Source organism: Lepidochelys olivacea (genome assembly GCF_965140295.1).
Source record: "Lepidochelys olivacea isolate rLepOli2 genome assembly, chromosome: 3".
Taxonomy (NCBI): domain Eukaryota; kingdom Metazoa; phylum Chordata; order Testudines; family Cheloniidae; genus Lepidochelys; species Lepidochelys olivacea.
In genome coordinates this window covers 174,029,669-174,057,329 of record NC_140413.1, presented here as the reverse complement: position 1 = coordinate 174,057,329, position 27,661 = coordinate 174,029,669, and the positions used below count along the sequence as shown (strand labels likewise).

Here is a 27,661-nt window from a genome sequence, read left to right as displayed (position 1 = left end):
AAAATCTCCAACGACCACGGATGTGGGCATGCACACACACAGAATGGAGCAGACATAAGCAACACATCTCAAAGAACAACAGTTACGAAAAGATAGGTAACTGTTCTTTCATAAGCTTCCATTAAACCAAGGCGAACAGGGCCTTACAAGAAAACGGGAAGAGAAGACATCAAAATTTGGGACAGAGACTCATCCTTTTAGAAAATCATTCTTTTAGTAGAGATACAGGGAACACCTAGTAAAAGAAATTCTATCGTTGAAATTTTCAACATATAATACATAGCTTTTTTTAAAGTCTTTTTTTAACCAAGCTTAAATTTTATTGTATGAATACTCTTCTGTCTTTGGACCTAGTTAAATCTCATGCACTAAAATATTTTTTAATATTTTTGGGAAGGATGCTTTTTCTGCAATGCATAAGTTGTACTAGGACATGAAGAAATACTTGAAAATGCAGTAGCCGACAAAATTGAAGACCTGACAAGTGAACTATTTTCGGTTAGTACATAATCAAAAAAAGTTTGGTGTGCAGAATAGATATATCAACAGATGTCTAGTAAAATTGTAATAGTAAATTGATTAAAGCACAGAATTGTGACATGCTTTACATTGTGAACAGACTTCAAGATACCGATTGCCACTGGTTTTAGATATTTTTAATCTATCATAAAAACAATGAAAATATTTCTAGGTTTGAGATTGAGAGATTACAACCCTCTTTCATCCAGATTGCTTTTTGTATGAATCTACATTATAAAATCAACATGAAACTCAATTTTGTGTTGGACATAAAAGTACTGGAGAAAGATGTTACTTGATTTGTAGCAGTGTAATTTGGCCTTTTTAATATAGGTGGTGCAAGAATAATCTAGGGAGCTAAATTTCTGATGCCAGATACAGAGAATCAATGTTGTGACCTGCTGAGAAGATTTTTTCAGTTTGGGTGAAATGGGAACAAAAATAAAATGTGTGGGTACTTGTTTAAATATATTTAAAAAGTGTGTGTGTGTGTGCGCGTGCTTACCTACTAGGCCAGGACACACTATTCTCATGTTTTAATATTTGGTCACTTTAAAAAGTAAAGTGATATCTTTCAAATATAGCAATCTCCAGTAATTTTTAATTAGCTGCTGCTAATCCAAAAATGAGTGAGATAATATTGGACTGTAGTTTTTTATAATATACTTTGGTACATTGGGCACTGTACATAGTGGAAACAATAAAATTTGAACATAAAAGTTTGCTTCCTCTCTTAGCACAAAACTACAATCTTGAGGGTCAGGGTTGTTTCTCTCTCCCCTCTCCCGTCACTTTTTTTATTCTTAAGTATGCTTGGAGGAGGTTGGTTCCCTTGAACTTGTAGATTATTAGTTACTTGAAAGGGAATTTTTCATTAATTTTTAATAAGGTTTCATGTTCAAGGTGTTGGTAGTTTCCTGTTGGTAATGTATAGGGAAGCAGTTATTCCCACGTTTGTATGTTTGGTAGATTGGTATTAGTTTACAAGGATAACATATTATCAGAACTCAATTTCACTCATTTTGAATGGTTATTAGTACACTTGTTATATTTTCTTCCACTTTACAGTACTTTCTTAATCTGTTTTTTCCCTTACTCCCTCTCAAGTGATTTTTCCCCCTAAGGTGTGACTTCTTATGCTAATGTTGTTGGATCAGTATGCCAGTTTCTGATGTGCAAAATAAGTATTCTAGATGCCAAAGTCTCCTAGATTGCTACTCACCATGTCTTCTTTGGCTGTCCCTCGATGCGAGGATGATGTCTGCCAAGGGGGTTCATAGGTGGGCTTCTAAGTGGCTGAGGAGCCCAATTCTTGTCCTGCAGATTTCCCCACAGAAGTGACAGGTGTAATCTTGGAGGAGACACAGTTGTTGGCTGGTCTGTTGTGCCCTTTCTTTCCTCCTTTGTCAATTCTCTGTCTCATGAGCACATCTGTTCTCCTCAGAGTGAGCTGTGGCTTGGTGTGTGGTGCGGCGCCACTATGGTCTGTTCCGTGCTGAGTCCTCATAGTTTGTTGGGTTGATGCCTCTCTTTTTAAGGTGTACTTTCAGTATGTCTTTGGAGTACTTCCACTGCCCTCTGCAGGCCCTTCTTCCCTGACTTAATTGAGAGAAGAGTACTTGCTTCAGAAGGCAAATGTCAGGAATATGTACACAGTGGCCAGCCCAGCAGAGCTGGTGTTTCATGACTTGCGTTTCTATACTGCTGATGTTGGCTGCAGAGAGAATGCTGATGTTAGTGTGTTGTTTTTTCCAACTGATCCTGAGAATCTTTCTGAGGCAGCGCTGTTGGAACCGCTCCAGTTGCTTGAGATGTCATCTATAGGTTACCCAGGTCTCACACCCATAGAGAAGGGTGGGGATGACAACAGCCTTGTAAACCAAGATCTTGGTGCCTGTTTACAGATCCCTATCATTGATGATTCATTTGAATAGTCTTCCAAAGGATGTGCTGGCACAGCGAATCCTATATTCAATTTCTGTGTCAATGTTGGCTGGGAGAAGTGGATGCCAGGGCATGGAAAATGGTCCATGTTTTCCAGGTGTTCTCTGCTATTGGTGATTTGTGGAGTACGGAAAGTAGTTTGTGCAGGTGAGGGCTGGTAGAATACGTGGGTTTTCCCGATGTTGAGAGAGAGACCTATGCTGTGATAGGCATCTGCAAAAAGATTTAGGGTACTTTGCAGGTCAGCCTCTGCGTGGGCGAGAATGACGTAGTCATTTGCATAATGGACAATGATGCCAATTCTCGTGATCTTAGATTTTGTTTGGAGACGTTGGAGATTGAGGAGTTGGCCATCCGTATGATACTCAATCCCAATTCCATCAGGAAGGCGGTCATGGATGAGAGTCAGGATCACGGCAAGGTAAATGGGAAAAGTGTTGGGGCAATGACCCAGCCCTGCTTGACACCAGTGCGAATGATGAATGGTTTGGTCTCTAAGCCGTTGCACAGAATGGTGGCAGTCATCGCATCGTGGAGTAGACTGATGATGGAAATTTAATTTCTGTGGACAGCCAGACCTATACAGCGCCTTCCATAGGGCATCACGATTGATAGATTCAAAGGCCTTGGTTAGATTGATGAATGCCACAAATAGTTCCTTATGTGTTCTCTGTAATTCTCCTGAATCTGTCATACCATGAAGATCATGTGCCTCGGGATGGCCTGAAGCCACACTGATTCGGGGAGGAGTTCCTCGGCAAGAGGGAGAAGGCAGTTTAGTAGGATCCAGGCAAGGATCTTCCCTGCGATGGAGAGGAGGGCAGTAACCTCTCTAGTTCCTTCACAAAGATCTGTCCACTTTCTTGAATATTGTAACATGTTCACATTCTTAAAGTCAGGTGGAATTTCTTTGCAGGTCCAGACTTTGTCAAGGAGTTGGCAAAGTTTGTGCTGGAGCATTGTTCCACCAGCTTTAAAAACCTCAGCTGGGATGCTGGCTCAGCCTGGTGCCTTGTGATTTTTTTGTCTGGGTGATGGCATGCCGGACTTCCTCAGAAGATGGGGGATCAGCAAAGTGTTCCATTGCTGAGTGTTGTGAAATAGGCTTACCATCTATTCATTGTACTGAAGATGTCAAGAACCATCAAAAAATTGAAGGTTTGAAAACTTCTCTCCCTTTTCTGAAAGGAGGGTGACTAAAGTGAAGTCAGCATTTCTTGTTGTTCATTTTTGTCTGACCATAATTTGCTGTTACTAGCAACAGAACTACTTTGTCTGCTTCATTGGTCTTATTGCATCTTCTGGCTAGCAGCCTGTTTGGTCCCCCTAGCTTCCAAAAAACTTCAATTGTCCAGCTATACTGAAAGAAGGACAGGAGACATTTGATATGGATATAATCACACCTCAACTTCATTATTAGATGTCTGGGACTTCCCGGCAGATAAAAGCGTACAGTGCAGGTAACCCTATGTTTATTCCATAATTACCCTGGGGGCTTCCATCAGCTCCCCTTTTTCCATCCGGGTGCCCCCAGCCAATCCATTGCCGGGACCTTACCATCCCACCCACTCCTCCCCTTGTAGGAGGGTTAAGGTGGGCTATAAGAAATGGGGGTTGGTTCTCTGCCGTACCAATCATAGGAGTCATCCCCACCCATTCCACGTCCTTTTTAAAATCCATTTCTAATCCATTTTTCCGGTCACTGTATAACTTCCCTATGGCTACAAAAGGATCTTTCAAAACTGGGTGACTGGACAACAAAATGGCAGATGAAATGCATTGTTGATAAATGCAAAGTAATGCACTTTGGAAAACATAATCCCAACTATACATATAAAATGATGGGGTCTAAATTGGCTGTTACCACTCAAGAAAGAGATCTTGGCGTCACTGTTGAGAGTTCTCTGAAAACATCCACTCAGTGTTCAGTGGCAGTCAAAAAAGTGAACAGAATTTTGGGAATCATTAAGGAAGGGATAGATAATAAGACAGAAAATATCATATTGCCTCCATATAAATCCATTGTACGCCCACATCTTGAATACTGCATGCAGATGTGGTCACCCATCTCAAAAAAGATATATTGGAATTGGAAAAGGTTCAGAAAAGGGCAACAAAAATTATTTGGGGTATGGAATGGCTGCCATATGAGGGGAAATTAATAAGACTGAGGCTTTTCATCTTGGAAAAGAGACGGATAAGGGGGGATATGATAAGGGTCTATAAAATCATGACTGGTGTGGAGAAAGTAAATAAGAAAGTGTTGTTTACTCTTTCTCATAACACAAGAACTAGGGGTCACCAAATGAAATTAATAGTCAGTAGGTTTAAAAAAAAACAAAGCAAGTATTTTTCACACAATGCACAGTCAACCTGTGGAACTCCTTGCCAGAGGATGTTGTGAAGGCCAAGACTATAACAGGGATCAAAAGAGAACTAGATAAGTTCATGGAGGATAGGTCCATCAATGGCTATTAGCCAGGGTGGGCAGGAATGGTGTCCCCAGCCTTTGTTTGCCAGAAGCTGGGAATGGGTGACAAGGGATGGATCACTTGATGATTATCTGTTCTGTTCATTCCCTCTAGGGCACCTGGCATTGGCCACTGTCAGAAGACAGGATACTGGGCTAGATGGACCTTTGGTCTTGACCCAGTATGGCCGTTCCTATGTTATGATGCTTTTATGCTTAAGCCAACTCTGACATTTTTCTGTTTCAAGTCTTCTAATACTTGGAATATTAAACTAATTTGTTATAGTAGGAGCAGAAGCTGCTTTGTTAATGATGTGGAACGATTTAATAAATCCCTGTTTTCAAATAGTTTGAATTATTTTCCAAGAATGGTTTGCTTTCATTTCCATCCTTGGGTCTCTTCCCAGAGGAGAATTTTTAATGGTAGTGCATAAATTTGTTTCCAAAAATGGTCTTTCATTAGACCAAATGATGAGCATTTGAAAAATCACATGCTGAATCTGCACAGTGTAAAGAGTTTTGCTAAACTAATAAACTTAGCACTGAAGAGAGGATTTTATATGTATGCATATATCAACAGCTAAATAAATACTGAACTCCTTATTCCCCCTTGAATGTTCCAAATCAGTCCACACTCATGTTTTTCTCACAAATAGGGCAACTAGGTTCCACTGACTTCCATCAAGGATAGCAGTGTTTTGGTGCTGTATAGCCAAATAGTTCCAAAGATGGAATTTTCTTTCCCAATATTCTTCAAGCCATTAGACGAGACCCTGGAAGCCCTGGAGACCGGAAGCTCCCTTTGAATTTTCTCCTTTTGAATTTAATTATCTTAGGGTTTTCTTAGAGCAAAAGATTACTTTTGTGGAACTACTGTTAAGTGATTTACCTATGTGTTTAGGATCAGACCAAAAGTTAAGGAAACATTGGAGTTACCTAGTAGTCACTCAAAATAAGAAAATACTGATACTAAGGTTTAACACACAGTCTTAACTGTGCCCTTTGTGTTTTTCTTTTACTAAATAATGATCAAATAATATGTTAAATATTCTGTTCTCATATTTTTTTAAGATACAACTTTAAGGTATCACCTGGTAGCCATGTTAGTCTGTATCCACAAAAACAATGAGGAGTCCGGTGGCACCTTAAAGACTAACAATTTTTTGGAGGCGTAAGTGGCAGCAAAATCCACTATAACTCTTTGGCAAGCTGTACAGAGCTATTTTTAAGATTGAGTTGGGTTGCTGAGGGATTTGCTGTTTTAGTAAAGTTGCTGCTGCCTCATACTTCTCTGCTCAGCTCCGCTTCCCCATCAACACAGGCTCTGACTCTGTCCCATGCCACAGAGCTCCAGTTACTATCTCCCTGTTGGCTGACCGTTCAGGAATTGAGAGCCAATCAGGTTCTGGCCAAGCCCCACTCTCCTCCCAGCAGTGGGTGAGAGCAGGGCACACCGCCACCAACTGGGAGGAAGTAACCAGTGCTGGGTGGCATGGGATGGAGACTGAGCCTAGGCTGATGGGGGGCCTGGTGCAGGGGCTCTCTGTGTGGCCAAACCTGTGTCTTTGGGGGAGCAGAGTGGAGGCAGAGACCAGGAGTAGCAGGACCCTGTGTGTCAGGTCGCAGTGCCTCTAAAATTTGGCTTAGCTTCCCCTCTGTCATGCCAGGAGGGAAGGGGTTCCACTGCTACATCACCCACCTCTGATTACTGCCTTCCCATTGTCAGAGATGTGCCCTGACCCACCTACATTTAGGGGGCTGGGCTGGGCTGGTCACAGTTATATTGGCTGTAGGAGATGGGAACCAATGAGAAGGCAATAACCGGAGTTGGGAGGCTTGGGGCAGAGCTCCTCCATTGCCTGAATGACTCAGAGGTGCTTGGGGCAGTGAGTAGTGGTGTGACCCAGTGCATAGACTCCTACTACCAATCCCGTACTCTGCTCCATACTGCCCGCAGCCCCCATCACTTTAAGCACTGTGTCTGCTGTCCATATTTGCGTGGGCCAGAGTGGTAATTGGGTGGACTGTTGCCCACTCAGGCCCAGCCATGGCTACACCCCTGCCATTTATGGGCAGGCCAAATAAAATGATCTGATAGGTTGGATGCGGCCCATGTGCTGCCATTTGCCCAACCCTGACGTGCACAGAACTTGGGTATCTCTACCGCCATCTTGTCAAAACCTACTCTTGCTGAAATCCAGGAAACTCCTCTTTGTTTATATAAAAAGATCCTCTCTCCAGACTGGCCAGTATTTCATTAGATAGGCAATTTTCTTCTTACCACATTATAAATTGAGGCTAGGCCAGCTAGAAAATACAACTCTCGGGTAAAGAATTGCCTCCCTGAGGTATCTTTTTGAAGGAACTTTTCATTTTGTGAGGAAAGACAGATATCCAAAGACTGTTTCCAATGGCTGTTACCTATCCACTCCCATGTTTTGAATGCATCATTAGCAGAATTGTGACCTATGATACAGAAGATGCTCCTGAGGAAGCTTTTTTATATTCTTCTGCTAGTCTTTCTCATTCAAGTCATCTTTCTTTACATACATACGCAGAATTAGTGAGTGAATTTCCATAGCATTTCAGTAATTCGTTGTTTAGGTAACTGATTTCTAAACCCCCTTTTCCACTCATGGTATGTAAAACTGGTGTGGGGATATACAAAAGCACATATCCTAGCCTTAAAAAGCTTTTTAAAAATATAGGGCTAATGAGAAATAACATATCTTGCTAACATAGTGCATTAACTTTTTCTACACTGCAAAATCAGGAGTAAACCAAATTATTTTTACTATTGCTTGGATTTCCAAGAGTAAAATTTCAGGAAAATGGCTCTATTAGATTTACGAATTCTGTATTTTGGGATGTAAATTGCTTGACACTGACCCTCTTTAATGCAGAACATTTCTTAAAAGAACAAAGAGCAAAATAAAAGGTGATATTCTTAGCCAGAAAAAGTATAATCTGAAACCCAAGATAGCATAATCTCTTATAGATGTCTTTATTTTTATCTGTGTACTGTAAATTACAAGAGAATTAATGGTGACCTCTTGAGTATTTTAACTGGGATTGGGGATAGCTATTCAGCGTAATTGGTGTTTTAATAAACTTTATACGAGGTTCCTGCACTAGGATTCTGTGTTATAGTTTGTCGCATTGTAGAATGTTTCCTTCTAAATACACTGTTTAAAATTCAGTAAAATGGTAAGAGATAAGCCACAAATATGGATTTTCGTGCAAGCCCTAGAGATTTTGTTAATCTGACCTAGATGTTCTTTTGATGATTGAGATCTGCTGTATGCGAAAACACTTCTCAATTTCAAAATGAAACATAAGAATATCCGTGGTATAACTCAGCTGTCCTTGTAGTGACAGGCACATCAATCATTGCTGAACAGGAAAGGATTTACTATATAAAGTTTGCAGCTTTGGAGTATTTAGATCATTGGCATTGAGATCAGCAATGATATTGGAAGTTGTAAGTGAATGCAGCATTTGCATTTTGCCATGTCACAAAGAGGATTAACTACAGATGAAAGTAACATACTTTTTTCTTTTTAATTTTCAAGGGCTTGTTGTATAAGATGTTAATTCTTATTGATTCAGTTTTCCATGTATTTTTGCGTGAAACTGCCTAGTAGATGTTTACATTAGAAAAGCACTGAATAGAGGCATATTCATCAGAGTAATTGTTGCTGTTTACAACATAGTTTCATTGTGTACACCTGCACTTCATACACTGAAACCTATACAAGAGACCTCTGTTTTTGCATAATCTCTTGCCTTGAGACCATCCTACAGTATCACCAAACATCTTGAGAACAATAGTGCTTTATCTCTATTGGAAGACTACGTCGTTACGCAACTGATTTTTATTCATCCTTGTAAATAGTCACATTAAACAGTTTGCATTATTGGAGGGGCTGGAAGCACTGCCTGTTATTAAAGTTGCCTCAGACCCCATTGTTAGACCCTTTTTTCAGTAGTTTATAAATCTGCCAAACATTTTTGGTTTGAAATTTTTCTTATCAGTTTTCTTCTTTGAACAGTACTTGAGTCCCTATGCAATGGAGCTGGAATTTTACATGTGTCAGATGGGTGGCCTTTTGTCGTTGTTAAAATCTACCCAAATTGGGCCAAGTTATAAGCCTTTGAAAAATCACGGTTTGCACATTCTCAGTAAAGACTTGTTAGATTTTAGCAGCTAAACTCCATGAAGATTCTGTCCACACAGGGCATGTTCCGTCTTCAGGCTGAACAGGACTTTCCCTGCAGTTGCAGCTCTGGGCTGCTGCAGGCTGAACTGGGGCTGTGACCCTGAACTGAGAGCAAAGAGAATCTCTCTCCTGTAACCTCAATGGCCTCCAGCTGGGCCCAGGAGGAGGAAGCTGTCTGATTCAAATGTGGAGGGGGCAAGGAGTCGGGTAGGCATGGGGAAATAGATAGGGACAAGGAGTATGGGGCGAGGGACTGAAGGAAGAGAAGGGGAGAAGGAAACTAAGACTGGTGTGGGAGACTGGGATTGGCTAGGCAAGGAGACTGGGACTGTGAACCATTGGGGTGGGGGGTAGAAATTGAGTGGAGAGAGGAGATGGGAAGAATTGAGACTGGATGGGAATAGATTGGGACAGGGTGCTGATGGGGTGGGAAAAAAGAACATTGAGATTGGATGAAGAGCCCAGTAAAGGAGGTTGGGATTAGGAGTCACTGGGAACAAGGAACGTGGGTGGAAGGGGCAGGCAATGGAGACCAGTGTGGAAGAGAGAGAGACCGGTTGGATGAGGAGCTGGGAGGCGGGATGGGGACTGGGAATGGCTGAGCAAGGAAATTGGGACTGGGATGAAAAGCCTGAGAAATGGAAAATGGGACTGGAACATGAAGTCAGGAGGCAGGACTGGGACCTGGACATGTTGGAGATTATGGGGCAGAAGGGATCAAGCTTGGAGGAAGTGGAGAGAAGTCTGTGCCCACTAGAGAACACCCACCATCTGAGCGGAAATCGAACCCAAGGTTCCTGAATCTCTCTGACCATTCCTCTGCTGTCAGTAAATATCTGTGACATACCCAGTGGCTACGTGTCCCGTTCCTCTTAATGCTTGTTCCTCATAAAGGATAACAGCCTTCTCCTGCTATCAATTATTTCAAGTGGCAGAGGTCTTTGTGGTGGATCTAAAAGCTTCATCTCTGCTGATAAACCCTGCAAGTGTCAATATGATGCCACATGATGAAGTTTCAGGTTTTTCATTTTGCTTTAAAAAAAAAAAAAAGCCCTAGGAAATTATACACAAACAGTCTGTGTTAAAAGAGTGTTAAGGTTGCAAAATCGAGCACTAAAGAGTCATTTTTTACAGAAGCTGGAAGGTAAGGGGGGGAATTCCTTCCTGACTCCAAATTTGTTATTTGTTTAACCCCCTTTATATCCACGATGCCACTGATGCCTAAGTAAGTGGCCATTCTTCTTCGAGTGCTGATTCCTGTGTGTATTCTAGTGTGGGTGTGTGCACGTGGCAGGAGTCAGAGAATTTTTGCAAGCACTGTTCATTGGGTCTGCTCGTGTGCCCTTGCCTTCCTCAGGCTTCCAACTGAAGGCATAAAGAGTGGAGCAGACAATTGCCTCTCCAGTTCCTTACCGCTGCATGGCTTGGGTCAGAACTTCCAGTGTCCAGAGATTTTCTTTGATTTCTTAGATCTGTAACTATTTCAGAGTTTGCCTTTAGTGCCTTTTGTATGTAGTTCTTTGTAGTTTAGTTTCATAGCTTTTTAGGAAAGTTTTCTAGTTGGATATATTTTTCACCTCAGAGACCCGTGCTCCCCCAAAATAACCTATTACAAGTATTGCAATGTGCCCCAAACTTCAACTGTCAACAGTTGTGTGTCCTGCCCCATTCTTTCTCACTCAGTGACAATCACCAACACAGTTTGTACAGTCTCAAGGAAGCACATGTCGCCAGTAGGTGTAATGTATGCCACATTTTCCTAGCAATACCTGTGAGGCGAGGGAACTCGGTCTTAGAAAATGCCTTGTGGAGAAGGCCGTGAGGCCACACTTGGCCTAGACTGAGGGATCTCTCCTGTAAATCATTCTGAGTCAAGACTGAGCACACTTCCTGTTCTTTGACTGATTGTCCCTGTTGTATTCCACTGAGGATTATGAACCTGGAGCCGGAGCTTTTCAAGGTAGTAACGTCTGTCGGTCCATGCATGTGCCTCGTGGTTTTATGTGAAGCGATATAGGACAGACTGACTGCATCTTCAATTCTTTCTCACCGCTTCATGGTCAGTCGGAGCTTCTGCCTTCTCTCTCATCCTTCATGGTGCACTTTCCAGCAAAACTGTTTTTATTCTTGTATATAGTTCAGATTTTACTGATTTTTTTGGGGGGGGGGAGGGGGGTAGTAGTTTTAGTGTTCTCAGTAATTTTTGTAGGATTAAGGACTTTGGAATGCTGCTTTGGTGGTTTCCTGCCACCCCCTCATCCCCCAGCACCCATGTTTGGGTACTGGATTATGCCAAAGACACCAGGATTCAAGGTCTGCACTTCCTGCCCTCGCTTGTTTTCGCTCAGCAAAGAACACCAACGCTGCTTGGGGGGAGCCCACATCACATCCAGGTGCAGTATGTGCAGTATCTGCCTTTCCTTCCCTGCCCAAATCTGGGAAGGCTGGGCCCTACGCCTTAAGAAGCACCTCATGGAGGTTCCCATGGGGCCGCAGTCAGATCCTGGCTGTGGAATGGGGGGTTCATGAGCCAGAGCAGTTCAGTAGTGCACCTCCTACCACAGAGTCCCATTCAGGACCTGCCAGAACCAGCACTATGAACCCCACACTGGAGCCTAGCCATGAAACATGGAAGCATGCACATAAGAATGGCAGTAAGTCTTCCTTCAGATTCAGAAAAGAGGCTGCACCATTTATGAGTTCTGGCCATGGAGGAGGGGCACATTCCAAGGCCCACAGGAGTGAGAAGAATCATGGAATTGTAGGACTGGAAGGAACTTCAAAAGGTCATCTAGTCCAGTCCCCTGCACTCATGGCAGGACTAAGTATTATCTAGACCATTCCTGACAGGTGTTTATCTAACCTGATCTGAAAAATCTCCAGTGATGGAGATTCCACAACATCCTTGAGCAGTTTATTCCAGTACTTAACCACCATAACAGGAAGTTTTTCTTAATGACCAACGTAAACCATCCTTGCTGCAATTTTAAGCCTGTTGCTTCTTGTCCTATCTTCTGATGTTAAGGAGAATAATTTTTCTCCCTCCTCCTTGTAACAACTTTTTTATCATGCCCCTCTCAGTTGTCTTTTCTCCAAACCCAGTTTTTTCAGTCTTCCCTCATAGGTCATGTTTTCTAGACCTTTTAATAATTTTTGTTGCTCTTCTCTGGACTTTCTCCAGTTTGTCCACATCTTTCCTGAAATGTAGCACCCAGAACTGGACACAATACTCCAGTTGAGGTCTAATCAGCATGGAGTAGAGCGGAAGAATTACTTCTTGTGTCTTGCTTACAACACTCCTGCTAATACATCCCAGAATGATGTTTGCCCTCTTCCGCCCCCCCCCCTTTTTTTTTTTTGCAAGTATTACACTATTGACTCATATTTAGCTTGTGATCCACCATGACTCCCAGCTCCCTTTCTGAAGTACTCCTTCCTAGGCAGTCATTTCCCATTTTGTATGAGTGCAACTGATTGTTCCTTCCTAAGTAGAGTACTTTGCATTTGTCCTTATTGAATTGCATCCTATTTTCTTCAGGTCATTTCTCCAGTTTATCCAGATCATTCTGAATTTTGGACCTGTCCTCCAAAGCACTGGCAACCCCTCCCAACTTGGTATTGTCCGCAAACTTTATAAGTGTGCTCTCTGTGCCATTATCTAAATCATTGATGAAGATATTGAACAAAGCTGGACCAAGAACTGATCCCTGTGGGACCCCATTTGATATGCCCTTCCAGCTTGACTGAACCACTGATAACTTTTTGAGAACAGTTTTCCAACCAGTTATGCAACCACCTTATAGTAGCTCCATCTAGGTTGTATTTCCCTGTTTTTTTATGAGAAGGTCATGTGAGATAATATCAGAACCTTACTAAAGTCAAGATATACCACATCTACCACTTCCCCCCATCCACAAGGTTTGTTACCCTGTCAAAGAAAGCTATTAGGTTGTTTTGACACAATTTGTTCTTGACAAATCCATGCTGACTGTTACTTACCATCTTACTATCTTCTAGGTTTTTGTAAATTGCTTAATTATTTGCTCCCTTATCTTTCCAGGTACAGAAGTTAAGCTGACTGGTCTGTAATTCCCCAGGTTGTCCTTATTTGCCGGGTCATTCACCAGATCCGCCAGTCCCAGTTCCCAAACCACACAACCCTCCTGCGTCAACTCTGTCAGTGCAGCATGAATTTAGCAAGGCAGGCCCCATTACCAGCCCTGGGTCTGTCCATGGATTAGATGTCATTAACACTGGGGAGAATCGGATGTGCTCCTGGGCCTATGAACTATTTGCCCTGGATCAGATGACGTCTCCTTAGGTTCATTTGCCTGCTAAGAGGGCTCCCTCTCCTCTGTGGGATCCACTGCCCTCTGGCTGTGTTCCTACAGCACACCTGTTCAGTCGGTCCCGTCAGCGACACCATGTGTATAGGCCTCCAGTTCCACTGAGTCTGAGGTTTCAGCCACTATGCGTGCTGTTCCAAAGGTATGCCTAACAGAGGGTTCTGATGGCTCCGTCTTGATCTACCCAGGAGGTGCAGAACAGTCAGACCCATCTACTCAACATCTTGCATGCATCAGTACAGGCCAGAGTTGCCTTACTGATCAATGATACCCCATTCTCCAACTGGCATGCACCATATGGCATACCTTAGCCATGTGCACCCCTACCCCAAAGGGAGTGGAAAGAGGTACTGTGTCCACCCCAAGAGGTCTGAGTTTCTGTTCTCCCACCCTCTGCCTAATTCCTTTGGTGATCCAGGCTGCTATGGAGATGGCCGAGCAACAGCATCCATGCTCCAACCCCTCTAACAAGGAGGGCAAGAGGTTAGACCTGATGGATAGAAAGGTCTTTTCCTCGGCCAGCCTCCAATTCTATATCTTGAACTACATAGTAATGATGGCCAAATATGACTTTTTGAACTATGGGCAGATGGCGGGTTTTGCAGATAAGCTACCTCAGAAGGATTGTACCTGCTTCCAGGCTATTCTGGAGGAGGTCAAGTTGGTCTTCAGGACCATACTTCAGGCTGCAGTTAATTACGCGAACAATGGTGACTGGAATCATCATGAGAGGATATTTCTGGTTACATTCCTTAGACTTCCCTAGAGAGGTTCAGAGCACAACTGAAGACCTTCCTTATTTGATGAATCACACCTCTTCAACCAGAAGACGGATGATTCTTTGCAGTCACTGAAGGACTCTAGAGCCACCTTACGATCCGGCACCGAAATGAAAATTTTACCATCCACCACCTGCACAACACTATTGAACTCCCCAATTGTACCACCAATGAGCCTATGAATCTTCACAGAAGCATCTGAAGATCCACAGGTCTTGTCTGCCAGTGCAGCCCTCTACACAGAACACCTAATCTTTGCATAAGCATTATTTCTGAGTGCATCTCAATACTCTTGTTGACCACTCCCTTTGAGGGCTGTATAAAACTTTCTACCAGCATGGAGCGCAATAACAGAGAAGTGGGTTCTGGATGTTGTTTGACATGGCAGTACGATCAACTTTACAACACTATCTCCTTGACACCCACCCAGCCGGAGCTGGTTTCAGGAATCACTCTCGCAGCAGTATTCTTACCCTAGAGATAGACTCCCTGCTGCAGAGAGGAGCAGTGGAACCAGTCCCTGCAACCTTTCAGGGTACAAGGTTCTATTCCAGATATTTCCTGGTAACCAAGAAGAAAGGAAGATGCAGACCTATCTTGGATCTCCGACACCTCAAGTGTTCCATTCACAAATCAAAGTTCTGCATCGTCATGCTTGCGGCCATCATTCTCTTGCTAGAAAAAGCCATGCAGTTTACAGCTCTCGATATGCAGGACGCTTACTTCCATGTCAACATCCGCTCAACCACAGATGGTTCCTGAGGTTCACGGTGGATCTGCGACACTTCCAATACAGGACTCACCACTGCTCCACAAGTCTTCACAAATATTTTTTCTGTGATAGCAGCTTACCTCCGACAGCAAGGAGTCCTCATCTACCCTTACCTGGCCAACTGGCTACTGGCAGTGCAATCCAGAAAGGAAGCTCAGGAATCAACAAACTCCTTCTACTCCTCTCCTCCCTAGAGGTGAGTGTGAACATTGGAAAAATCAGCTTTTCAACCTACAAGGTCCCTGGAGTTCATTGGAGCACGCATCAGTGCGACCTCCAGATGTGCTTACCTGCTGAAAGACACCCTGGAGTCTACTGGACCCTAATTGCTTTGGTGACATCCAACGCCTCAGTCTCAGCCAGAGCTGTTCTTTCCCTCCTCAGCCACAGAGCAGCATGTACCGTGTCACAGCATTTGCTTGCCTGCACATCTGCTTCCTCCAACTATGGTGCAACCAACCCATGGACACCATTCTCATTGTCCCACCAGAGATCATCGCTTCCCTCCGATGGTGGACAGACCCCTTCCAAGTATGCTTCAGAATGCCATTCCTCCCATCCTCACCGAGCATGTCAACCCTAACAGACTTGATGGCTGTGGAGCACACATGGGATATTGCATGATGCAAGGAACTTTTGCATCCTGGCTGCTCAAGTGGTCCATCAACATCCTGGAACTTTGGGCAGTACACAAGGCATGCAGCATGCTTTTGCTGTCCATCCATTCTTGTCATGTTCTCGGCATGTCGGACAACACCATTACGGTTTACTACATAAACAAGCAAGGAGGCAAAAGTTCCCAGTGCTGTGTGCAGAAGCTATGTGCCTCTGGAAATGGTGCATTGTACATTGTATCCTCTTGTCAACCGCCTGCCTACCAGGGACCCAGAACATGATTGCCAATGCTCTCAGCAGGAACTTGACAACCAACTGTGAATGGGACCTGCATGACCCAGAATTGCAGATGTTTTTGGTCAATGGGGGACCTCTTTGCATCTGACACCAATGCCACATACATTCAGTACTGCTCAAGGGGAGGAGTCTGTCCATTTGCAGGGCGATGTGCTGGTTGTCGCCTGGTTGGACTGGGTCAACTGTGCCTTCCCTCTCCTACAACTTGTGTCATCCGTCCTTCAATCACCGTCTCCCATCTGAGTTTTTGGTCATCCTGATCGCTCCATTCTGGCCTCGCCAGTTCTGATTTCCTCTGCTTCTCTGCATGTCAAAACATCTTCCACTCCTGCTCCCAATGTTCCTGGAACTGCTCTCTCAATGTTATGGCAGGCACCCCGATCCATAGATGCTTCAGCTCAGACTGGTTTTTGGATGGACGCCCCTGCTAGCATGAGAGTGTTCGTTGGCAGTATGAGATGTCCTCTCCAATATCAGGAAGGACTCCACAAGACGATCCTACTGAGCTAAGTGGGCACATTTAATGTCCTGGGCCCAACAGAAATGTCTTGCCCCCAAGGCTGTTGGCATCCCAATGTTCTTGGACTATTTCCTCTATCTAATGGCTTCAGGACTAGCTCTCAACTCAGGGTGCACTCAGCAGCTATTAGCGCTTTCCAGCCTCCGGTGGAGGGTCATTCAGTTTTTACCCACCCTTTGACTGCCTGGTTCTGGAAAGGCCTTGTACATAAATACCTGCCCATCCAACCTATCGCTCCTCAGTGGGACCTCAACCTAGACCCTATGTCATTAATTAACTCTCCCTTTAACCCCTAGTTTCTTGTTCCCTCTTTCTTCTTTCCATGAAGGTAGTCATCCTGGTGGCTATCGCCTCTGCAAGGAAGGTTGGCAAACTGGGAGCCATGATGGCAAACCGCCCTTTCACCACATTTCATAAGGATAAAGTTTCACTGTGCTTGTATCCCAAATTTCTACGAAAAGTGGTTTCCTGCTTCCTCTTCAACCATCTCATATGTTTGCCAACCTTCTTTTGCAAACCATATACCTCAAATGAGGAATGTTGACTTCACTCCCTCGATGTCCATAGGGCCCTGTCCTTTTACCTACAGTGGGCAAAGACCTTCCGGAAGTCTCCTAGACTATTCGTGGCCATAGTGGAGAGACTTAAAGGGCAGGCCATTTCCACTCAGAGAATCTCAAAGTGGGTTTCAGATGCATTACACTCTATCAACTATCAGGGCAGTCTCCGTTCAGTGGGAGCACCGGCATCAGTTACTGCCACGATCATGACCTGTCCCTTGCGGACATATGTAAGGCAGCCATGTGGAGTTCGATACATACCTTTTTTTTCTTGTTATGCTCCAGTGCATGATAATGCAACAGACGCCTCATTCGGTGCAGCGGTTCTCTGTTCCATGGTTCTGTCATCTTCCTTATATCTTTCTCCTAGCTACATACTGCTTGTTAATCATCCTCAATGGAGAATAATAAGGACCATCATTCAAAGAAGAAGGGAGGTTACTTACCTGTAACTGGAGGTTCTTTGAGATGTGTGGTCCCTATCTGTCTTCCAGTCCCACCCTCCTTCCCCCATGCTGTGGATCTGGTAGATCTGTGGTGAAGGTGCAGTCAGTCTCCCCATCCTTTATTGCCATGAGTGAAACCATGAGGCAATGCAAGGGAGCATGCCGAGACTGATGGACACTATTACTTTGAAAAGCTCTGGGTCCGAGCACATGCACATAAACCTGTGTGGATAGAATATTTCCCTCATTTGAGACTATCTGCTGACTCAGGAGATACATGTTTCTGCAGTGCTCAGATGGAAAAATGCTTCCTCTTGGCTGAATAGTGTTTCCTACTTGATTCGTTCTTTTTCTCAAAACAGCTTGGCTTTCCCTCTGTTTTATGAATCCACCTGGCAGTAGTCAGTGTGTGCCATCCACTATCAGAGGGTTATTCAGTTTTCACTCACCCTTTTGACTAACATTCTTAAAGGGCCTAATCAGAATTTTCCTGCCTGTAAGGAAACTGCGCCTCATTGGGACTTGTACGTTCGGCACTGCCTAAGCCTCCCTTACAATCACCAGACACATGTTCTGTGCCTCAGGTGTCAATGAAAGTTGCATTCTTTGTGGCCAACACCTCGGCCACAAGGATGGGTGAACTGGGAGCCCTAATAGTGGATTTGCCATACACTATATTACATACAGACAAAGTCCTTATGACGACACCCGAAATTTACCACTGAAATAGTTTGTGAGTTTCACATAAACCAATCAATCCACTTATCTGTGTTTCTTCTGAAACAGTGTGCATCTGAAGAGGAGGCGAGACTTCACTTCTACTATGAGCTCTCACCTTCTACCTGCAAAGGACAAAACAAATTAGAAAATCTAGCTTGTTTCTCACTATAGCAGAATGAGTCAGAGGACAGGCTGTATCCTCCCAGAGGATCCCTGATTGGATCTCAGGCTGTATCCTGCTCTGTTACAAATTGTTGCATTTTCCTCCCCATCATGGGGTAAGGGTTCTTTCTACACAAGCAACTTCAGTGGCATCACTTCAGGAAGTACTTTTAGCTGATGTTTGTAGAGCAGCTACATAAAGTTCCACCCACGTATTTGCAAGACATTATGCTCTAGCAGAGAATGGTGCTGAATCATCCTTTGGGATATCAGTTCTCCAACAGCTCTGCTGCCTGCATCCGTGCACCCTCCTACTGCAGTACTGCTTTTCTGCCAATCATAGTGGAAGTCATACAGGGACCCGTACTCCAAGAAGAGGAGCCTTGTGGTAACTAAGGTTCTTCAAGTTGTGTGGTCCCTATATGTATTCCACTACCTGTCCACCTGCTCTCCTTCCCCTCTGCTTTGGAGCTTTACTGGCTTCACAGTAGAGAAGGAACTGGATAGGCTGTTGCTTCAACTCTCAAGATGGCAGAAGCGGGGGGTACTTGAACTGGGGAGCCTTTCACATCCCAGGTGAGTTTCCTAACCACTGAGCTAAAAGTTACCATAATATCTTAGAAGTATAGGACTGGAAGGGATCTCAGTAGGTCATCTAGTCCAGTCCCCTGCACTCAAGGCAGAACTAAGTAATAACTAGACCATTTCTAACCGTTGTTTGTAGAACCTGTTCTTAAAAACCTCCAAGATTCCCTAGCCAATTTGTTCCAGTGCTTAACTATCCTGACAATTAGAAAATTTTCCTAGCTTCCAATCTAAACTTCCCTTGCTGCAATTTAAGCCCATTTAAATTATGAGGTAGTCTCTCCCTCCCCCCGCTTCTTACAAAAATGGCATAGTCGCCTAATGCCAAGAGAGTGTTTGCAGCTGATAATCCCAAGCAGTGGGAGGCACCTCTCTGCAGCCAAGGCTTAGGTACCTATTTCCCTAAGAGGGTCTGACTTAGCACAAATCCCTCCCCGTGGCATCTCCCATTGGCTAGTTTGGGTAAGAAGCTGCATGGTATACGCTGGCTTTTGTGAATCCCATTCTGAGCTGCTTATATTTCATGATTCACTGTACCTAGGTGCCTAACTCAGGCTTTGTGAATTCCAGGGATTTTCTAGAGACCTAAAAGTTGGACAACACTAAGCATCACCTAAGTTCCTTTGTGAATCTAGCCCATGCTATCTAAATGGCTTTCAGTTCCCATAAATGTCTTTGAGACCGTTCTTCCATCTTACCATGGCAATTAGTAGCTTAACAAGAGAGCTTGAGGAGACCCTCTTGACTTGAGTACTTTTAACCTAAACAAAGTTCAAAAGTGTCTCTCTACTTGGACTTTTTTTTTTTAAATTGGCAGATTTCTAATAGCACATCCTCTTCTATAGCACACCCAGAACTCTAAAAATTCTTCTTATTTCAGACTTTTTACAGGGTTTTTCCTGCTCCCCTCACAAAATTTATAAATGTCTTTCAGATAATCTCAAGAGGAACAATACCAAATATTCTCATCCCTCCTCATGTTCTGCGTATGTGCTACCTTCTGCCCATTTGGTTTCACATTTGCTCCTGCTGTTTGATAAACACACTCTCTTAATAAGGCCTGGTGAAGAGCAGGCATGTAAAGTCCCTCCAGAGTAATGTTTGAGAGTTTGATGGTATCATGTTAATAAATCAGACAAGAAGTGTGACTGAGCACTGAGAAAAAAGTGAATCTAACTATCCACTAAATGCTGGAAATGCACAAAGTAAATTGAGACACAAGAGAGAAATGTTTTCTCTAATATATATTGTAGTAATCTTAGTTTTACTCCTGGGGACTTCTGCACCACTGCGCATGCACAGAATTTATGTCCCCTGCAGATTTGTTTGTTTCCCTGCAGAAAAATGACTTTCTGATGGGGAAGCAAAGGGAAGCCACAAGAGCAGTCATATGACCCTCCCCAGAAGTATGTTTCGGGTGCCCAAGGCAGCCAGCAGAGAGGTAAATCACTGTGGGCCAGTAGGCAGGACTGGGGAACACCCGGCTGGTGGCTCCTACCCTGTGCCAGTCTCAGTTGCTAGTCCTGGGTGGGCTGGGGAGGACAGGATTTCCTCTTCCCCTGCACGGCATCTGGTGCTGGGTGAGACCCATCCCCAGATTTCTTCCCCAGCTGTAGGAAGCGCTGCAAACTCCTCCTGGCGCTTCCTACGTCCATTGCTCCTCAGGTGCGGGAGGAGGGATCACTGTACAGGGAGCTGCTCCCCCATCCACCCAACCCCCATGCATCCAGGCCCCCTCATATCCAGATCCTCCTACCGCATCTCACCCCTCTCCCGCACCCAGAACCCCCACTGATGAGTCGTACTCCCCATGCACCTGCACCAACCCAGTGAGCTACCTGCACCTGGATCTCCACCCTACTGAGCCCCAACCAGCTACACCTGGATCCCCACCCCACTGAGCCACACTCCCCCAGCATCTGGACCCCTCAATGAGCTCTGTTCCCTCCCCCCCACACACACACACACCCCGCATGGAGTCCCATTACATGAGAACGGCCATACTGGGTCAGACCAAAAGTCCATCAAACCCAGTATCCTGTCCTCTGACAGTGGCCAATGGCAGGTGCCCCAAAGGGAATGAACAGACAGGTTATCATCAAGTAATCCATGTCCTGTCACCCAATCCCAGCTTCTGGCAAACAGAGGCTAGGGACACCATTCCTGCCCATCCTGACTAATAGCCATTGATGGACCTATCTTCCATGAACCTGTCTAGCTCCCTTTTGAACCCCGTTAAAGCATTGGCCTTCACAACATCCTCTGGCAAGGAGTTTCAGAGGTTGACAGTGCGTTGTGTGAAAAAATACTTCCTTGTGTTTGTTTTAAACCTGCTACCTATTAATTTCATTTGATGGCCCCTTGTTCTTGTATTATGAGAAGGCGTAAATAACACTTCCTTATTTACTTTCTCTATACCATTCATGTTTTTATAGACCTCTATCATATCCCTCCTTAGTTGCCTCTTTTCCAAGCTGAAAAGTCCCAATCTTATTAATCTCTTCTCATATGGAAGCAATTCTATACCCCAATCATTTTTGTTGCTCTTTTCTGAATCTTTTCCATTTTCAGTATATCTTTTTTGAGATGGGGCGACCATATCTGCACGCAGTATTCAAGGTGTGGTCATACCATGGATTTATATAGAGCCAATACAATATTTTCTGTCTTCTTATCCATCCCTTTCTTGATGATTCCCAACATTCTGTTCGCTTTTTTGACTGCTGCTGCACATTGAGTGGATGATCTCAGAGAACCATCCACAATGACTCCAAGATCTATTTCTTGAGTGGTAACAGCCAATTTAGACCCCATCATTGTATATGTATAGTTAGGATTATGTTTTCTAATGTGCATTACTTTGCATTTATCAGTATTAAATTTCATCTGCCATTTTGTTGCCGAGTCACCCAGTTTTGTGAGATCCTTTTGTAGCTCTTCACAGTCTGCCTGGGGCTTAACTATCTTGAGTAGTTTTGTATCATCTGCAAATTTTGCCACCTTACTGTTTACCCCTTTTTCCATATTGTTTATGAATATGTTAATTAGGACTGGGCCCAGTATAGATCCCTGGGGGACACCACTATTTTACCTCTCTCCATTCCGAAAACTGACTATTTATTCGTACTCTTTGTTTCCTATCTTAACCCGTTACCAATCCATGAGAGAACCTTCCCTCTTATCCCATGACTGCTTATATTGTTTAAGAGCCTTTCGTGAGGGACCTTGACAAGGCTTTCTGAAAATCTAAATACCCTATATCCACTGGATCTCCTTTGTCTGCATGCTTGTTGACCCCCCTCAAAGAATTCTAGTACCATTGCATTCAGAATCCCCCAACAAGCCCCTGTGCATCCAGCTCGCACCTGGATCCCCCATTGAGCCGCCCTCACCCAGATTGCCCCACACAGAACCCTCTCAACTACACCTGGATCCCCCCATACTAAACCCCTCCACACTTGGATCCTGCCTTGCTGAGCCTGCCTGTCCACACCTGGTGCACCTGGCATGGAGTGGCAGGGCCCTGGGGTGTTTCTGGGGCAAGCGTGGTCCTTGTGCTGTGTCAGAATTGGATGCAGCCTCATTGCTGAGTCCGTGTCCCAGTGGGGAGCTGCACACTGATCTCCCACCCTGTACAGCCAGTGGCCTGTGCTCCCCAATGCCATGTTGGAGCCTCCACATTTATGTGACAAATAAAATTTGCAGAATTTTAAAATATTGTGTGCAGAATGTATATAGATATATATTTTTGAGGCAGAATGCCCTCGGAGTATTAGTTGTTGCAGCGTGAAAACGGTAGAGCCACAATTTTCAGATTTAGATGTGATTTTTTTCTTCACTTAATGATGTCCTTTTAAGTTTAAAACAATTACTTTGATTCTGTTCTGAACTATTTCTGGTTCAAACTGACCAATTTTAACACTGTAGAATCTTAAGCAGATTTAAACTTGGAGAGTGGTCAGTTTGGATGAGCTATTACCAGCAGGAGAGTGAGTTTGTGTGTGTATGGGGGTGGGGGGGTGAGAGAACCTGGATTTGTGCAGGAAATGGCCCAACTTGATTATCATGCACATTGTGTAGAGAGTTGTCACTTTGGATGGGCTATCACCAGCAGGAGAGTGAATTTGTGTGGGGAGGTGGAGGGTGAGAAAACCTGGATTTGTGCTGGAAATGGCCCAACTTGATGATCACTTTAGATAAGCTATTACCAGCAGGACAGTGGGGTGGGAGGAGGTATTGTTTCATATTCTCTGTGTGTATATAAAGTCTGCTGCAGTTTCCACGGTATGCATCCGATGAAGTGAGCTGTAGCTCACGAAAGCTCATGCTCAAATAAATTGGTTAGTCTCTAAGGTGCCACAAGTACTCCTTTTTGCGAATACAGACTAACACGGCTGTTACTCTGAAACCTGTCATTAAGCAGCTAGATTTTTAGCAAAGTCAGGAAATGTAAAGGTTAGTTAAGTGATGATTTATCTCAGTATTCCACAAACTGAATGTTTTATGCTATATAGTTTACAATAGTAAAAGGAATGTATTAAAGTAATTAACTAAAAAATGCATAAAAATAATAAGTCAGTATGTGTAATGTCTGCATTAACATGGCTGTTGGAACAGTTTAATTTTGTATTTCCTTACTTACAGTTTTAACTGTGCAGCTTAGTGTTGCATTAATAAGTTTTTTCGCCTTTAATTGCTTTGCCTTTAAAAAGGGGGAGAGAGGAAAAGAGAGAGATTCAAAAGTTCTTCGGTTTTTGGAGTTGGTAAGCTGTTTGCTGTATAGCTTATACAGCTTGCAGAGCTTATGAAATTTACCAGTGGAACTTTGTCCTTGAACCATGTATTTCAAATTTAGTATGTACATGTAGATTTGAGCAAATCTTCTTCAGCAGAATGTTCTTGGTATGCAGTTTTTGAACATTTTCTTACTTTAAACCAACTTTTTTCCAACCAAGCAAGGGAAATAAAACCTCATTGAAAATTATGTTCCTACCAAGTTTCAAAATTTAGACATGGTTGCTGTACTCCAGTTCTTGCTTGAAAACAAAACAAAAAAAAGTAGTTAGAATTTTTGTATATATTCCCATAACTCAAAACAACTGAAAAAATTTGACTCAGACTTAAAAAAAAAAAAACAAAAAAAAAACCTCCAGGACTCAAGCCTGGTCTACATTGGGGGGGGGGGGGGCGTGTCTATCTGAGTTACGCAACTTCAGCGAAGTGAATATCGTAGCTGAAGTTGATGTACTTAGATCTTACTGCGGTGTCTTCACTGTGGTAAGTCGATGGCTGACACTCTCCCGTCAATTCCGCCTGCGCCTCTTACCGTGGTGGAGTACCAGAGTCAATGGGAGAGCACTCGGCGGTCAATTTATCGCATCTAGACTGCCCATCGATCCAGTGGGTAAAGTAGACAAGCCCCAAGTGTAGAAAATCTCACCTGAAAAGGGAGAAGTTCTATCAAGTTATAAGGAAGTGAAAGCAGGGTTATAATGTAAATTGTTTTACAACCTTAACTATACCCTTAACCACCAGTATTCTGTGGTTCAATACCCACAGATTTCAGTCCTTATTACAGAATAGTACTGCAGAATTTCAGCTTTATTTTAAACAGTATATCTAGACCGTAAGATTTTAAAGAGGATCTTGAAAACATGAAACAAGTTTAAACTGATGCAGTGGATCTTCCTCCTGAGACTGTAGAGAGCCTGAAAAAATAGCTGTAAGATGAATTTGTAGTGGAATTTGTGCTATGGCATATATGTGCCCTCAATAGAGTGGGTGCTACCTGCAAATGCTGTAATGCACACTGGATTAAGCTTGTCTTCTGGTGAGGGTGTTGCAGCTGGGACAGAAGCTGGCACTACAAACTAATGGAATGTAGTAGGAAAATTTCTGGTACTAGATGTTGATGGAGTAGGGATGTAAATAGATGCTGCAGTTGAAAAAAAGAGTCTGAGGCCTGGTGTTCCAGTTAGTGAGTAATTGCTCCTATTCTGGACGAATGTTTCATGAAGACGACAATTTGTGAACATTTGGCATTCCTCTGAAGGGGTGAGAGAGATGACTGGTGTGTATTTGTAGTCCAGAATATATGAGTACACCGCAACCTCGCTAGAACGCGGGATTTGGGATCCATGCGCGGAAACGCTTTAATATGGGGACTGCATTAAAATGAATTCCAATTAAAGTAATTAAATTTGGGATTCATGGCCACGGCCATGTTATATGCGAATTCGCGCTATATAGACGTGTGGTCTAGCGAGGGTCATGTGTATTTTGTAATGGGAAGGAATGAGATCAGCAGAGTGGCTTGTTGTTTGTTATGATCTATCAGAATATATAGCGCTCTGGTCGTCTGTAGCTGTGTGTCTCTGTAGATTCACATTGGGCGTGTGTTGAAAATGAAGGCAGGAAAAGTAAAGTTGCGTTGCATGCTCAAAGAGTTTTCAGTTGCTTTTACTTATATTATGAACCTTATTTCTTCAAATATCAAAAGCTCTTGAGATTGAAAATCAAGGCAGGCTTGTGGTCTTTGAAACAAACCATTCTTGAACTATGTGATGACTTTTTTTTTTAAATGAATTCTTGTTTCAAAATGTGTGTCACTTTTTCACTTTTACCTACCCAAATGGATCAACTAATGTCTGAGACTTCAAAAAAAAAAAAAATCACATTCAATCAGAGAAACAGCATAGCAATTTTCAAACCAAAAGTACTGTTGAATGAAAAATATATTTAGAATGAAACATGGTTATTGTTTCTATAGAGTCACCAACACAACCTTTGAATTTTTTAGGATAAATGTTATTTAATTATGAATGAAGTTGGTTAGTTTAGAATTGAGAACTAAGTCGTCTTCCATTAATAAAAATCAACCATAAAATACTTCATTATGACAACATATAATTACTTTTACATTTTAAGAAAATACTTTGGCTAAGTAAACTGACATTTTTGTTTGTGCGGAAATACTGTTTTGCAGACACCAGGCTTGAGAGCTCGTCCTGGGAGGCTGCAGTGGTTTGCCGAGAAGTGTATTGCAACTAACCAGGTACATCTATTGCATCATGTCTCCTGTCTGTTTGTGATTAGTACTTTAGTGGTAATACACACATACATTTTGAAGTATTGCATGCATATCACAATTTACATAAACAGTAATGATGTAAATTGATACTTTATATTTAGTGAAAAATTATATGCAGTCTTATATTTACATTCCCAAATTTTTGGACTGAACATGTGTGTATAGACATATTTCTGAGCCGCATATATGATTATACATATAAAAATTAGATTAAACCATAGTCTGATATACAGATATTTTATGTTACATCACTTTTTTTTTTCCTCCCAAAGATGGAAACTTTAGAAAATATGGTGGAAATGACTCAAAAACTATTTGAGTGTGATAGAGATCAGATGTACTACTACCTCCTAAATTTATGCAGTAAGTTAACTGAAAATCTTTTCTTTTGCTCTATTAGGAACTGTTATTCCAGTGATAGCTTTGTGGGAATTTTAATTTTTTTTTATCGTATTTGAAAAAGCCTTAAACTGTAATGGGAACAAAATGTAAGTTTTTGAACTTGTTTTGGATTTTTCAGTTAACCAATTAAAACTATATATCTGAAAAGGGCCATTCTCAGTGTAGCGCAGCTCTTGCTAAGAGTTTTCTGACTTAAGTTTGCTTTGCTAACTACCAATTCTGTTTAGGCTACTCAGACAGTAAACTGCATTTTTGCTATGAACTCCTTCTCTGCAACCCAGAAACTTTTCCTTTGGCTCTTAACATGATCTTTTATGAGATCATGGAGACATTTTTTCCTGGCTTGTGAGGTGGCCTGAAAAGTGCCCTTTGTCCTTAGTTTCACTGAACCATTTGCTTTGTCAGCTCTCCTAGTTTCTTTTTATATCCAAAGCAAATACCAATGTTGCCAAGTTTCAAAACTCTGATTCTACTTCATTTGTCTGAAGTTACATCCATAGTTGTAGCCAAAGACAGAACCCATAAAAGTTAAACCTTGTTGGCTTTTAAATTTTTCGGTTTATTCCATTTTTATAACCCAAGTAAAATACTTGAGAAATGGCTTCGGTTTTATTTATCATGGATTCCATGTACTTGTAACATGCTCTAAAGTTTTACCAATAACTTGTTTGTTGCTGTGGCCATGATTTGTGCTTTCAGATGAGAGTTTCGTTTTGTGGAGGCTTTTTTGGGTGGGAGGGGAGAGAAAATGGTTTAAAATATAGAATTAGTTATATGATCACTCTACCAGTTTAATTTTGGGGCCACTTTCTGTAGCAGAGATTAGATTCCCATTTTCTTTATATTTCACAACATTAATAAAAATTGGCCACAAATATGTGGACTGCCTGCAAGCAGTTATAACTGGGTGAGATCCATTCCACTCACATAAAGCTGGTTCAGGCTCTGTATGGGTGTGTTGGGGAGGGATAAAATACAACTCACTACTGCAACCCAGGGCTAGGGCTGCAGGATTGCTGCAGAAACCTGCCTGCCAGTGGTTTCTAGCCATGATTCATAATAGCCATTGCACTCCCGTTGTAACTGTTGCTGAGTTTACTGTGTCCACTGGATCTGGAGGCACTGTGTTACTCCACCTTCATGCCCAACTATGTGGGATCAGCCTAGAGACCATTTCCATGACACACAAGGGTGTAGAGCCACTCCACCAGCAT

At 42.9% G+C, this 27,661-nt stretch overlaps 1 protein-coding gene across 1 annotated transcript in view; it reads left to right on the top strand.

Moving 5' to 3' along the window:
* LRPPRC (leucine rich pentatricopeptide repeat containing) overlaps positions 1-27,661 on the top strand; it is a 168,059-nt gene that overhangs the window by 91,914 nt on the left and 48,484 nt on the right. The window contains exons 26-27 of the mRNA XM_084625253.1: positions 25,941-26,009; positions 26,318-26,408. Of these exons, the coding sequence (XP_084481379.1) occupies positions 25,941-26,009; positions 26,318-26,408 (160 nt within the window). The remainder of the gene's footprint in view (positions 1-25,940; positions 26,010-26,317; positions 26,409-27,661) is intronic.